Source organism: Bufo bufo, chromosome 10 (genome assembly GCF_905171765.1).
Source record: "Bufo bufo chromosome 10, aBufBuf1.1, whole genome shotgun sequence".
NCBI lineage: Eukaryota > Metazoa > Chordata > Amphibia > Anura > Bufonidae > Bufo > Bufo bufo.
Genome location: NC_053398.1, coordinates 60,729,463 through 60,744,604, shown reverse-complemented (window position 1 = coordinate 60,744,604; position 15,142 = coordinate 60,729,463). Strand labels below are relative to the sequence as shown.

Sequence of the window (15,142 nt, the reverse complement as noted above, 5' to 3'; positions counted from 1 at the left end):
CCCGCGCGGAAATCTCGCCCGTGTGAACGCAGCCTGACAGTAAGGGAAGAGAGGGGAGCAAAGAGAGCCGACATATTCAGGAACAATGAGCTGTTGGATTAGGAGCAGCACAGTCGGCAAAGTGAAGGAGTAAATACACTCTGCAGCAGCAAAACCGTAGAATGTTTTTAATGGACTATATAGAAAGTTGCTTAATTTTGTATTTAGGAAGCAGAGGAACAATAAAAAAATGCAAATGTGTCTGTAAGTGAAGTTTAAAACCGGGACTTAAAAAAAAGAAATGCACGGGATAGCCAGCTCTCTTATTTTGCAATGGACTCACACAGTAGGCTCTTCAGGGTCCCTACAGGGTGAAAAGTAGGCTTTTTTTTTTTTAAGAATAAAGGCTGCAGCACTCACTTCTTCACTGGAATCCTTCCATCCTGATTAACTTGGAGCTTTAGTTTAATGTATCTGGAAGATAAAACAAAAGGTTTATTGAAATACACCATATTATACAGAGCTATAAGCGACAGGTAAAATGATGCAAATAAAGTCTTGGAAAGCAGTAAAAAGAGCTCTGAAGACGTAGGAGAGCTTACGCCTTTTGCAGGAATGTGTTCCGAGATGAATTTTGTGCTAAAATATTTGTTGCCAATTTAAAAAGTCCATCAGTCCAAATCTAAAAAATACAAAGTAAATACAAGGAAGACACCATTAATACAAAACCATAAATGAACAATAATGTAGCTACAGGAATAGTACAGACATAATCTGATGAGTACCTTTGCCGTGTCCTCCTGTACGGCCATAAAATTGAGGAAGCTGACATTAACAAGGTCACTCCCATAGACAACAGTTACGAGTTTATCTTCAGGGCGCTGCTCAGTTCCGGTGAATCCTAATATTTCTCTCATGCGAGAGTCCTGAAAAGAAAACAAAAAGAAAGATAAAACCGTTTATATTCTATAACATATACGTGTTGGAGCACCATTTTCCTGATCCAGAACTCCAAATACTTACAAAGTCATTCAGTTAAAAGGAAATTATCACTGGGACAGAAATAGAGATCAGAGAATCAATTCTAAACCAATTGGATTTGTTATGCATTTCACAAAAATTTGTCCACCAAATGAATCCAAAGTTTTCCCATTTCATTTTAGACAAAAAGTAAAAACTGCGCCCTGTAAAAATTGGCAGGGAGAACCATGAGGGAGGAAGACTAAGGAGGAACACATGACACAGGGATAAAGTGGGGCTTGCCCTGATTGACTCAGAGGCTGACAGACAGAGGCAAGATTTAGGAAGGTCCTTTGCTGAGAAAATGATAGAACACCATTCTGTGCTCAGCTTCTGACCTGGAAGGATGTGTTGTGGTAGTGTCTGACAAAAAGGAATTGCAGACACAAGCCAGTAATCTCAGACCTCCCAAGTGTCCCTCTTTGGGAGGGACAGTCCCTCTTTAAGACCCAAGTCCCTCTGTCCCTCTTTGTTCCTTAAGTGTCCCTCTTTTTGTTCTGAGGTATAGATTTGCATTATTGAATTTACAATATTGACCCAGAAAGTGTTTGTCTGGTTCCTCTGTCTAGAGCTCATCTTGTATAATATTTCATTATTTGATGTAGTTGGGATTTTATAAATTTCCATATTCAGATTATTTTTGCGCCATTTCGTATAAGAGAAAACTATTGAAGTGTATAGATATGCAGAAAAAAATGTCTCTTTCACATAAGTGTCCCTCTTTGTTCATCCATAAAGTTGGGAGGTATGTAATCTATTTGTACTAAGGACACTATAGAGAGAGAGAATAGGGAAATATAATTGAGTACATTTAGGGAATTTGATCAAGGAAAGCTTTGAGTGAGGGACTGATTACCCAGTTGTGTGTTTAATTTTTTTTCTGTATACGAACAGACAGCTTTTAAAAAAAATAAAATAAAAACAAAGAAAGTTTTTACAGTACAAAGGCTTATTGCCAGCACCCCGGTAGCACACATTCTGCTCCAAATGCTGAGCAATTGTGCTTATTTTTTCTTCTAAAAACCAGCAAATTTACCATTTGTAACTTGGCATATCTGTGCTCTATACCTATGTTTCTGAACGTTTTGCATATTGCTGCAAGATAATGGGTAGTTACAACAAAAGCAATACTGCAATAATGTCATTTTTATACCTGTATTATTGAGTGCATTTTATTTTTACTGCAAAAAACATGTTGTATTACTGCATAAGACAAAGTAGTTCATAGACATTTCACTGAAAAAATTGAAATCTTATATCCATGTTACCACAAACACTGCATTGTTATACCAGTGCTAGTGAACGCATTACTACATCAAACTTTGTAGTTCAAAGACATGTCACTGCAAAAAACTGCAAAAGTAAACTGTCAATACCAGTGTGCAGAGTGTTTGTAGAAGGGGCAGAACCTTTCATGTCTTCTTTCTTTAAATTACAGAAAAAATATTTGCAATTTGCTAGTATCGTTTAATAATCTGTGTACCAAACCCGTGATTTTTCATTTATAGGAAACCTGTGACTTTTTATTTATAGGCCTCATAATAAAATGTCTGGAAAACAGAAAAATGGAAAATGAAAGGTCCACTCAGGCCTCATTATCCGAGAGTCAGAATGTAGGTATTATCAGCAGCAGAAGCACCAGCCTATAGCAGTAGTAGTACTTCTAGGAGGCCACAGTTCTCCGACAGGTGCCACATTATTATTGAGGACAAAGAGGATGAGATTGTGGACTGAATGGCTCACTCCTCCTCTCAGTCACAGTGTCTAGGAAGCAGATATCACAGCATTCCTCCTGCTCCTCCTCGCAACTACAGAGAAGTCTTTTGTTGCATCCTCTCTTCACTGCCCCATCCTAGTGGGGCACCTTCTTTTTTCCTAGGAGGCAACAAAACCCCACCATGTGCTATGGAAGACATTCAAGAGTGTCTACCTGTTAATCACACAAAAAGACAGTACACAGCACTATTATAATATTATTAAGGAAGGACAGTGATACCTGTGAGGTGTCTCCCATCCCCTCGGCACATGTTCTGTGAGACTTTATTTATTTTTTTATTGGAAAGTCCTGCTCTGTCATGTGATTTTCACATTATCATTATGTTATTTATATAACTGACTTTTTCAGAGCACTTCTGGTCTCCTTATGTTGCCCTATTCAGGGCTAGTGCTGCTCATTTTGAGGGATTGGCGTATCCTGTTAACTGTTGTGATTTTGTATATATTTTTGGTGTGCTTTAACCCCTTAAGGACCCTTGCCGTATATGTACAGCTGGACGTGACTTAAGGACCAGCGTCGTACATGTATGGCAGGCTGATCGGGCGGGTGCAGGAGCCGTCCCTGCCTGATCAGTCTCTGACAGCCAGGTCCCTGCTGCATATGCCGGCATTAGTGAAGACACTGATGCCGGCGTATTAACCCTTTTTATGCCACGGTCAAAGTTGACCGCGGCATGCAGAGGGTTTGCGGAGGGTACGGGTAGAGAAGGCAAGCCTGATGCATTCAATAGGCATCGGGGCCTGCCTCCTACAGAAGCCTGTGAGATCCAGCCCTTAGGCTGGGTCTCACAGGCAGGCTGTCAGCATAAAAGCTGACAGCCAATGCATTACAATGCAGGTTGTATTGTAATGCATTGCAGAGGGGATCAGACCCCAGAAGTTGAAGTCTCTTAGTGGGACAAAAAAAAAAAAGTTGTGTTTTTCATAATAAAAAAAAATATATATAAAGTTTCAAGTAAAAAAAAAAATTCACACAATAAAACACAAAATTGTGAAACAAATATAAAAAAAAAATATGAAAGACAGACATATTGGGTATTATCGCATCCATAATGACCGGCTCTATAAAAAATATCACATGATCCACCCCCTCACCTGAACGCCGTAGAAAAAATAAAATAAAAACTGTGCTAAAATAACCATTTTTTTGTCACCTTACATCACAAAAAGTGCAACACTAAGCGATCAAAAAGGCGTATGCCTCCCAAAATTGCCCAAAAAATAAAAAAGCTATGGCACTCAGAATATGGAGACACTAAAACATGATATTTTGTTTATTTTATTTTGATATATATTGTTTCAAGAATGTTTTTATTGTGTTACAAGTGAAGAAAAAAATAAAAAAAATAGACAACCGTAACAACCAGGTCTATTAAAATAATCACATGAGCTTACCCCTGAGGTGAACACAGTAAAAAAAAAAAAAAAAAAAGTTAAATTTTTGTCACCTTACATCACAAAAAGTGTAATACCAAGTGATCAAAAAGTCATATGCACCCTAAAATAGTACCAATCAAACCGTCATCTCATCCTGCAAAAAATGAGACCCTACCTAAGACAATCGCCCAAAAAATAAAAAAGCGATGGCACTCAGAATATGGAGACATTAAAACATGATTTTTTTTGTTTGCATTTATTGTGTAAAACTTAAATAAAAAAATTAAAAAGTAGACATATTAGGTATTGCCGCATACATAACAACCTGCTGTATAAAAATATCACATGACCTAAACTCTCAGGTGAACAACGTAAACAAAATAAAATAAAAACATTTTTTGTCATCTTATATCACAAAAAGTGCAATACCAAGAAATCAAAAAGTCATATGCACCATAAAATAGTACCATTCAAACTGTCATCTCATACCGGAAAAAAAATTAGCCCCCGACAGTCGCCCAAAAAAAAAAAAAAAATCTATGGCTTTCAGAATATGGAGACACTAAAAAAAAAAAACTTTTTTTTTTCAAAAATGCTTTATTATTACTGTTGAGCGAACTTTGTGTTTCAAGTTCGGCGTACAAGTTTCGGGTTATCTAAGAATTTCGTTTTAGATTCCGCTACCACAGACCATAACTTATATGGTCCGTGATAGCGGAATCCATAATAGAATTCTTAGATAACCCGAACCCGAACCTCGTACGCCGAACTTGAAACACAAAGTTCGCTCATCCCTATTTATTATGTAAAACTGAAAAAAATAAAAATAATATTTGGTATTGTCGCGTCCATAACAATCTGCTCTATAAAAATAGCACATGATCTAACCTGTCAGATGAACATTGTAAAAAACTAAAATTAGAGTGTAATATAGAGCAACTAAAAATCATATGTACCCTAAAATAGTACCAACAAAACTGCCACCATATCCCGTAATTTGCAAAATGGGGTCACTTTTTGGGAGTTTCTACTCTAGGGGTGCATCAGGGGGTCTTCAAATGTGACATGGCAACTTAAAATTATCCCAGTAAAAACTGCCCTCCAAAAACCATATGGCGTTCTTTTCCTTCTGCGCCCTGCCGTATTCCCGTACAGCAGTTTACGACCACATATGGGGTGTTTCTGTAAACTACAGAATCAGGGTAATAAATATTGAGTTTTGTTTGGCTGTTAACCCTTGCTTTGTTATTGGAAGAATGGATTAAAATGAAAAATCTGCCAAAAAAGTGAAATTCTGACATTTAATCTCCATTTTCCTTTAATTCTTGTGGAAGACCTAAAGGGTTAACAAAGTTAGTAAAATCAGTTTTCAATACCTTGAGGGGTGTAGTTTCTAAAATTGGACCATTTATGGGTGGTTTCTATTATGAAAGCCCCACAAAGTGACTTCAGACCTGAACTGGTCCTTAAAAATTGGGTTTTGGAAATTCTCTTAAAAATGTAAAGATTTACTTTAAAACTTCTAAGCCTTCTAACGTCCCAAAAAAGAAAATGTTTTAAAAGCAGAGAAATTGACATTTTGAAAATTGCAAATTTTTCCCAATTTTTTGTAAATTTTATTTTTTTTATAAATAAAAATGAAATATTTTCACTCAAATTTACCACGGTCATGAAGTACAATATGTGATGAGAAAACAATCTCAGAATGGCTTAGATAAGTAAATGCGTTTTAAAGTTATCACCACATAAAGTGACACGTCAGATATGCAAAAAAATGGCCTGCTTCTTAAGGTGAAAAATGGCAGGGTCATGAAGGGGTTAAGTACCTTTGTGCTTTGTCTTTTTATGTGGATACTACTGTTTTACACAGGCAGCACCCTACCATTATTTTGGTGGTTCACGCTTCTTTTGTATATAGTCTCCCTGTTAATGATTTGTGCCATACGGAGAAGGTTTAGGTAGAGGTGGGGGACCCCATGGATAACTGTGTTAGTGATGGTACAAGTGGCACTTGTAGCCATGGTGGTGGCAGTAAGGGAACTGATAGTGACAGTGGCACTTGGAGCAAATGCAGAGCAGGGAATTGGGAAAAGGTGCCAAGGAGGCCATAATGACATACTATAGTCTGATAAAATTAGTGTGGAGGGTGAGGATGACAATGATTTTGTGTTAGACAAGACCTGGGAGCCGGATCAGGGTGCTGAGGAAAGGGAACCATCAGAAGAGGGCGGTGGCAGCAATAAAGAGCGGAAGCAAAGCACGGCCAGAATCGCAAAAAACTGTCAGGGCCAGATCTACTTCTATAATGGTCAGTTCTAGAACTGGTGCTGCTGCTGATACTATGGGCGTAGGCCGCTACTAGTTTTAAGTGGAGTTTGCAAATCAGCAAACAGAGATGCACCACCTCAACACCTAGTTTCAGTCCTACCTGTACTCTGCCCTTTCCCCCGTCGTACACTGTGTTCACATACCCCATGGACTTCTGGGAAGGCAGATTCGAATAGTGGCCAGAACTGGCCCTGTATTCTCTCTCTGTACTGTCTTCTCCGGCCCCCCCATGTCATCTCAGAGAGAGTTTTCAGCCCAGTAAGTGGCATTGTGACACCCAGACAAAGTTGTGCTCTGTCAGTGTTCAAAACGAGGCATGGATCCAGGAGGATTTTCACACACTTCCGGCTGAGGCCGGTCGGGAAGATCTGCCTTTACTGACTGTGCCCCATAATACCGCTGTCTACCTGCCTACCATTATGTTCACTACTATATGGCTGCTGCTGCCACTCCCATTGCCCCTACTGCCACTACATTACTGCTTCACAGCTGCCAATACTAATACTACTACCCCTAATCAACCCCACACACATTTGCTGTCTTGTCTGTTCCATGCTGTGCTGCTACCGCTAGCACTACTATTGCAGCCACATGTCATTTTTACCCTGCCCTTTCTACATCCACACTGTATTGATGCAGCTCAAAATTACAAGGGAGAATTTTTCCAGGCTCATTCAGAACAAGCCACTGTTTGTTCTGGCAATTAACACTTGTGTGTATAACTATAAGCAGGCATTCTGCCCTGGTTAATGCATCATTTTTGGACGCTTGTGCAGAACAAGCCAATGTCTCTTATGACATTAACATGTGTATATAAACGAGGCAGGAATCTGCCCCAGTTAGGCCCCTTTCACACGGGCGAGTATTCCACGCGGATGCGATGCGTGAGTTGAACGCATTGCACCCGCACTGAATCCTGACCCATTCATTTCTATGGGGCTGTGCACACGAGCGTGATTTTCACGCATCACTTGTGCGTTGCGTGAAAATCGCAGCATGCTCCTCTTTGTGCGTTTTTCACGTAACGCAGGCCCCATAGAAATGAATGGGGTTGCGTGAAAATCGCAAGCATCCGCAAGCAAGTGCGGATGCGGTGCGATTTTCACGCACGGTTGCTAGGAGACGATCGGGATGGAGACCCGATCATTATTATTTCCCCTTATAACATGGTTATAAGGGAAAATAATAGCATTCTGAATACAGGGCTGGAGGGGTTAAAAAAAAATATATAAAAAATTTAACTCACCTTAGGCTACTTTCACACTAGCGTTCGGAGCAGATCCGTCTGATGTTTCATCAGACGGATCCGCTCCGATAATGCAGACGTTTGCATCCGTTCAGAACGGATCCGTCTGCATTATTACTTAGAAAATTTTCTAAGTCTGAAAGTAGCCTGAGCGGATCCGTTCAGACTTTACATTGAAAGTCAATGGGGAACGGATCCGCTTGAAGATTGAGCCATATAGTGTCATCTTCAAGCGGATCCGTCCCCATTGACTTCCATTATAAGTCTGGACGGATCCGCTCGCCTCCGCACGGCCAGGCGGACACCCGAACGCTGCAAGCAGCGTTCAGGTGTCCGCTCACTGAGCGGAGCGGAGGCTGAGCGCTGGCAGGCGGATGCATTCTCAGTGGATCCGCCTCCACTGAGAATGCATTGGGGCCAGACAGATGCGTTCGGGGCCGCTCGTGAGCCCCTTCAAACGGTGCGCACGAGCGGACACCCGAACGCTAGTGTGAAAGTAGCCTTAATCCACTTGTTCGCGCAGCCGGCATCTCTTTTGTCTTTAACTGTGAGCAATAGGACCTTTGATGACGTCACTACGCTCATCACATGATCCATCACCATGGTGATGGATCATGTGATGGACCATGTGATGAACGCAGTGACGTCATCAAAAGGTCCTATTGCTCACAGTTAAAGACAGAAGAGATGCCGGCTGCGCGAACAAGTGGATTAAGGTGAGTTAAAAAAAAATATATATTTTTTTTAACCCCTCCAGCCCTATTGTACTATGCATTCTGTATTAAGAATGCTATTTTCCCTTATAACCATGTTATAAGGGGAAATAATACAATCTACACTACAACTAACCCAAACCTGAACTTCTGTGAAGAAGTTCGGGTCTGGGTACCACAGTCGGTTTTTTATCACGCGCGTGCAAAACACATTGCACCCGCCCGATAAAAACTGAACATCGGAACGCAATCGCAGTCAAAACTGACTGCAATTGCGTTCCTACTCGCGCGGGATTGCCGCAATGCACCGGGACGCATCCGGACCTAATCCGGACACCTCGTGTGAAAGAGGCCTTAAGGTATAACTTTTGGACACTTGGTTCCAACAAGCCACAGTTTTTTTCCCCATTACACCATGTGTATTTAAGCACTATTTGCCCACAATAAGGGATAATATTTGGAAGCTTTCTAATATTAAAAAGCATAATACATACGAAAGCTATATGTCAGTGTCACTCTGACATAATTTGCTATTGCAGTCATGGCTTAAAGTGGGGGAGCGAGAGAGATAGCACAAATTCATAGGAAAAAAATGAAAAAAAGATATAAAAACTCAGAGTCCTAGGAGACCACAGAGTCTCATACACATTTTCAGGCCAAGTGGAGCATATCCGATTTGTGTAGAATAGATTCGGACACAAATCGATAAAAAAAAAATAATAATAAGTCAGAAGGTGCTATTTCAACCACTGAACTGCAACTAGAAACAAGGATTTCCTGCATGTTTTGTGTCAGTTAAAGTGGTTGTCTCACTTCAGCAAATTGCATTTATTATGCAGACAAATTCAAGGCACTTACTAATGTATTGTGATTGTCAATATTGCCTCCTTTGCTAGCTTGATTCATTTTCCCATCACATTATATGATGCTTGTTTCCATGATTACGACCACCCTGCAATCCAGCAGTGGTGGTCGTGCTTGCACACTATAGGATAAATTGCCAGTCTACGTGCACTCATGCGATTCCAGCCACCAGGGAGGACAATGCTTTTTCCCTACAGTGTGCAAGCAAGGTCACCGCTGCTGGATTACAGGGTGGTTGTAATCATGGAAACGAGCAGGGTATATTGTGATGGAAAATGAATGAGACAACCCCTTTAATGTTCCACGCACCCTGGATTTGTGGCCACATCACCTTACTGCCTGAAGGAGCTACAGCCATGATCATAATAGACACAAACGGGCAGATTTACTAATCCTGCCTAATAATAAAGACCGTTTAAAAAAGGTTCTTTTAAAAGGACCAATAATCAGGCCGACTATCAGGGATGAGTGTTTGTACAATCACATGATCCCAACAATTGGCCTATATAAAAAGGTGCTGGCGATGACAAGTTCATCTGAAGATCCCGTCATTCTGCTAGTTACAAATAACGTTTCTGTGCAGCAGATCGTGCTGTCTAAGCAGAGCAATGATTTTCTAAGGGACAAGACATCTTGTCCCCATAAAGTGGAGGTGATTGCTGTATGTAAATGTAGCCCTCATGCCCACTAATAATCAGGCAATCATCTGGAACGTTTAGTTTGTTCCTGTTAATTGCCTGAAAGATTGATCCGAATTAAGAATAGAATACCTTTAGACTAGATAGGATGATAAATTTGGTGCATCTAACTTAAAAATGATAACATATGTTATACACACAATGAATTAGCAGAATGTTAGACCAATAAAAATAAAAATAAATACATAAATACACATTAAATTAATGTCCATAACAGAAGGTAAAATTATTCACAGCAATACTGGATCTTAATTAATTTACCCTTTTTGAAGGGTGTTTTACAGCGACCCACTGGCAGTATTGTAATACCGCTGCCATACAACAGATGGAGCCAGAGCCCTGTTGAATACAGCCTGCTACCCTGCACAGTATCTTGTATCTTCACACTTTGAACTCAACACAATTCTCCACGTTGTGACACTTCAGTATTAGTGCATTTCACTGCACAAAGATCTTTACTGGCGCTTACCAGTCATTTTCTACTTTATACAAGTCTCTGCCTTGACCTAATTTATTACAATTTATTACAAATGTGGATTCTTTTGAGGTCAAGACCTGGGCTATGCAGATGAGACCTCTTAACAATAAGTGTCCAGAAATTCTGTTGGAATGAAAAACTCAGGCACCAAATATAAGGCATACTTAGGAACCACTTTTTTTTTTACTTTGTTTTCGATGTTCGCTCCCTACCTTCCCAGAGACATAACTTTTTCATTTTTCAGTTCACCTAGCCTTAGGAGGGTTTATTTTTTGCAGGAGACTTTGTACTTACCAACACCACCATTTAATATTGCATAGAATGTAGTGGAAAGTGTGAAAAAAATGCCAAAGGTGGTGGAATTGGAAAAGAATGCAATTCTGGCACAGTTTTACGGCATTCATTATGCAGTAAAACTGACGTGTGATCTTCATTCTCCAGGTCAGTACGAATCCGGCGATACCACATATGTATACTTTTCCCTTTTTTTTTTTTATGCTAAAAAAATATCTAAAAAAACTAGAATTTGTTTTTGCGGTCATTTTAGCTTTTTGTAGTTATTTGTGCGGAGCTGTATGAGGGCTTTTTTTGTTTTGCCTTTTTCCGGATGGGATTTATAATTTTATATTTTTCACATGCGGCAATACCCATGATATTTTTTTTTTTTACATTTTTTATTCTCATTTCGGGGAAAGGGGGGTGATTTGAATGTTTATATTTTTTTTATTTAATTTCTTTTGTAAAAACTTTATTTATTTTTCACACTTGTGCTGCTGGACAGAAACCCTGGCTGATCGTGCAATCAGTTGTGTTTCTGACTGAAGTGCTGCACAAGTGCTTCATGTCGTTTGTTGTAAAGGGTAAGATCCCGGCCAAATCTGTGTCCAGATCCGTAACAAAACAACTAATGGTCTGGGTGCAGAAATGCAGCAAAAACAATATGGAAAATCCACATAACCTACACTGTCATGTGCATATACCCTACCGGTGTGAGAGATTCATCATCCAGCATCAGCCACTGTGATCTACAAAGACAGGATTTGTAAATCTGCACATCACCTCTCATCACTTGTATCTCTATCATAGTCCTATTTTTATTTGGTGGTGCACTTGTTCTAGTCTTTAACATCAAAGAATGAAGGGGATAGGAGAGTCTTATTTTTTTGTCTTTTGCTCCAAGCTTTTAGTAGCCTGTAATTAACAAGTCCCCCATGTCTTGACATTCCAATAGGGCAACAAACACCATTGATTCAGTGACGTCACTTATATAGGTAAGAGCACTCACCTTAGGAATTTTGGCATACTTTCCCGTCCGAGTGTCTCTTATTAAGGAGATATCAAGAATATCAACTTCCTGTAAGTGAATGACAAAAAGTTTAGAATCCAACAGCATATCTCATACATACATCACAGATAAGGTTGGTCCCATCACACGCTATGTAGTTCGTGACCCTTTGTACCATACAGATTATTTGGACAACTAGATACGTACCAGATACGAAGAAGTTTCATGTCCCCCTTTTGTGCCTTCCAACTCTTAACATTTTTTTAGCAGTGTTTGAAGGAAAAATATTTCAGCAAAACGGGCCAAGTAACTGACACATAAAAGATGGGTGCTGAATGCAGAACCCTTGCCAAAACCATCTACACAACAAGATAAACTGCATTTTGGGGTTTATGCGCATGCTGAGGCATCATTATCCTTTACAGAAGAGGTCCCCAACCACTGGGCCAATGACCATCTGGTACTGGTCCGTGGGGAGTGCTGGAGTTGAATGGCGGGGACAGAAACTATTGGCTCCTGTGCCCGGCCGTTTAGCCTCATAGGCTGATGGCTGCTAGGCCTGAGGCCTATGAGGCAGTGCTAACATGCAGAAGGTTGCAATGACATTATGGTGACCTCCTGCACCAGGTCACACCACCAGAGACCAAGCCAGAGGGCAGCAGCGGTAGCAGGCTGGAAGAATGATGTGCGCAGACAGCAGGAGCAAGGTTTTTTCTTTTTTTTTCTTTGGTTTGTGAACACTACTGGGGGCACTTTGGGGGAAAGATTGCTGTATGATTTACTGGGGGGGTACTATATCTAAAGAGACTACTACTGGAGGGTCGCTAAGTTTAAAGTGGCCACTACTGGAGGGCACTATATTTAAGCAGGCCACTATATTTAAAGAGGCCACTACTGGGGGCATTATATGTAAAGTGGCCACTACTGGGGAGCACTGTATGTAAAGAGGCCACTACTGGGGAGCACTATATGTAAAGAGGTCACTACTGGGGAGCACTGTATGTAAAGAGGCCACTACTGGGGAGCACTGTATGTAAAGAGGCCACTACTGGGGAGCACTGTATGTAAAGATGCCACTACTGGGGGGCTCTATATGTAAAGTGGCCACTACTGGGGAGCACCGTATGTAAAGAGGCCACTACTGGGGGGCTCTATATGTAAAGTGGCCACTACTGGGGAGCACTGTATGTAAAGAGGCCACTACTGGGGGGCTCTATATGTAAAGAGGTCACTACTGGGGAGCACTGTATGTAAAGAGGCCACTACTGGGGAGCACTGTATGTAAAGAGGCCACTACTGGGGAGCACTGTATGTAAAGAGGCCACTACTGGGGGGCTCTATATGTAAAGTGGCCACTACTGGGGAGCACTGTATGTAAAGAGGCCACTACTGGGGGGCTCTATATGTAAAGAGGTCACTACTGGGGAGCACTGTATGTAAAGAGGCCACTACTGGGGAGCACTATATGTAAAGAGGTCACTACTGGGGAGCACTGTATGTAAAGAGGCCACTACTGGGGACCACTGTATGTAAAGATGCCACTACTGGGGGGCTCTATATGTAAAGTGGCCACTACTGGGGAGCACTGTATGTAAAGAGGCCACTACTGGGGGGCTCTATATGTAAAGTGGCCACTACTGGGGAGCACTGTATGTAAAGAGGCCACTACTGGGGGGCTCTATATGTAAAGTGGCCACTACTGGGGAGCACTGTATGTAAAGAGGCCACTACTGGGGACCACTGTATGTAAAGAGGCCACTACTGGGGAGCACTATATTTAAAGAGGCCACTACTGGGGGGCACTGTATGTAAAGAGGCCACTACTGGGGGGCACTGTATGTAAAGAGGCCACTACTGGGGAGCACTAAATGTAGAGAGGCCACTATGGTGAGACATTATATGCAAAGAGGCTACTATTGGGGTACATTATATGTGAAAAGGGCACTTCTGGGGGGCATTATATGTACATAGGTCACTACTAGGGGGCATTATATCTACTGGGACCTAAAAGGGCATGGTTACTAAGTAAGGGCATTAAAGGAGGCATTAATACTAAGTAAGTATGTTCAATTATGCAGAAAAAAGTTGAGGTGATCTGTGCAGAAATGAGAAAAAAAAAAGAAAGAGAACAACTCCAGCCAGAGGAGACATCACCTATAAGTCACTGAGTGGGGGCCTAAACTAGATAATTAATGAGTGGGTCATGGAGTAGTGGTATTATTTGGCCTTTATAAAGTGGCCACATATTCTGTAATATGCACTTTACTGTGTATGGTTATGTATGTAATTAATCCCTGCGGTGTTTGGTTTAGAGGGATTTTTTTTCTCTAGGAACCTTTCTATTCACCAAGGCAGAGGGCTACCTTAAAAAGCGTCTCTTTCCCTGGAGGGCCTGGCATGTCCATGCATTACATGTGTAGCCCTTTTATTTTACCATGAACGGTATAGTTTAATTTTGCCTGTGGTGGTGGTGCAGGGAAAGCAAACCACTGCTAATGCATTCCCATACAAAGCACAGCTGATGGCAGGGTCTCCCAGAAGCAGGACACCCTGTGATCAGCCTATTGTCAAAAGATCCTTTTATCAAAAATAGATTGTCCACAATGGACAGCCCCTTTAAGGGGTTATTCTGGATTTGCAATTTTCAGTAATAACTGACAAGAAACAACACATTATCACTTACTAATAGTGATTGTTTATCTGTATTGCCCCATTTTCCTGAACTCCATCATGGACACGTGACATTTTCCACTGTGTTGTTTCCCTATACCGATGACATCACCTCTGGCAGTGACCTGGTCTCTCAGGGTGGTCTTCTGCTCATTATCCTGAACCCTGCCCAGTAGATGCGATGTCAGCAATGATGCTGTGTCTTTAGGTGGGTTTTTTTCCAGCAGGGATTCGAGCAGACTTGGATCTAGGCCTGCCATCAGGCAAACCGTGTACCCCCACTCCACCCATTTTTATTTACAATATTTACCAGTAACCATAAAAAACATGTTCACTATATTGTACGTTATCATGATTACAGGGATACCCAATACTCTTTTGTGATAAATAATTTAATTTAAAAAAAGTAATACTATAAGGCATAATAAAGAGGAGTCGGTAAGGCAGCTGTTTACTGTACAGAAGGTCTGGGGTTCAAATCTCCCTGAGACCTAGGGAATAATTTTTATAGTAAAAGTTATGGAAGAAAAATTGAATTTTTACTTTTCAGCTTTTTTCTTTTATGGGGAAAGTTAAAATTTTCTGCATATTGTTAAAAAAAAAAAATACAGTGAACACACTATTCATGGCAAATGGCAATTTTTTCCCCCTTCATCTCAGTAATATAGTATTTATTTAGTATTACGCCTGTGAAGAAAATTCAGCACT

General features: G+C 40.8%; 1 protein-coding gene across 1 annotated transcript in view; it reads right to left on the bottom strand.

Annotated features, from left to right (window-relative positions):
- Positions 1–15,142, bottom strand: part of PLCB3 (phospholipase C beta 3) — a 163,527-nt gene that overhangs the window by 64,937 nt on the left and 83,448 nt on the right. Inside the window, exons 3-6 of the mRNA XM_040409852.1 lie at positions 11,765–11,833; positions 765–905; positions 582–661; positions 400–453 (exon numbers count right to left, since the gene is read on the bottom strand). Coding sequence (XP_040265786.1) covers positions 400–453; positions 582–661; positions 765–905; positions 11,765–11,833 — 344 coding nt within the window. The remainder of the gene's footprint in view (positions 1–399; positions 454–581; positions 662–764; positions 906–11,764; positions 11,834–15,142) is intronic.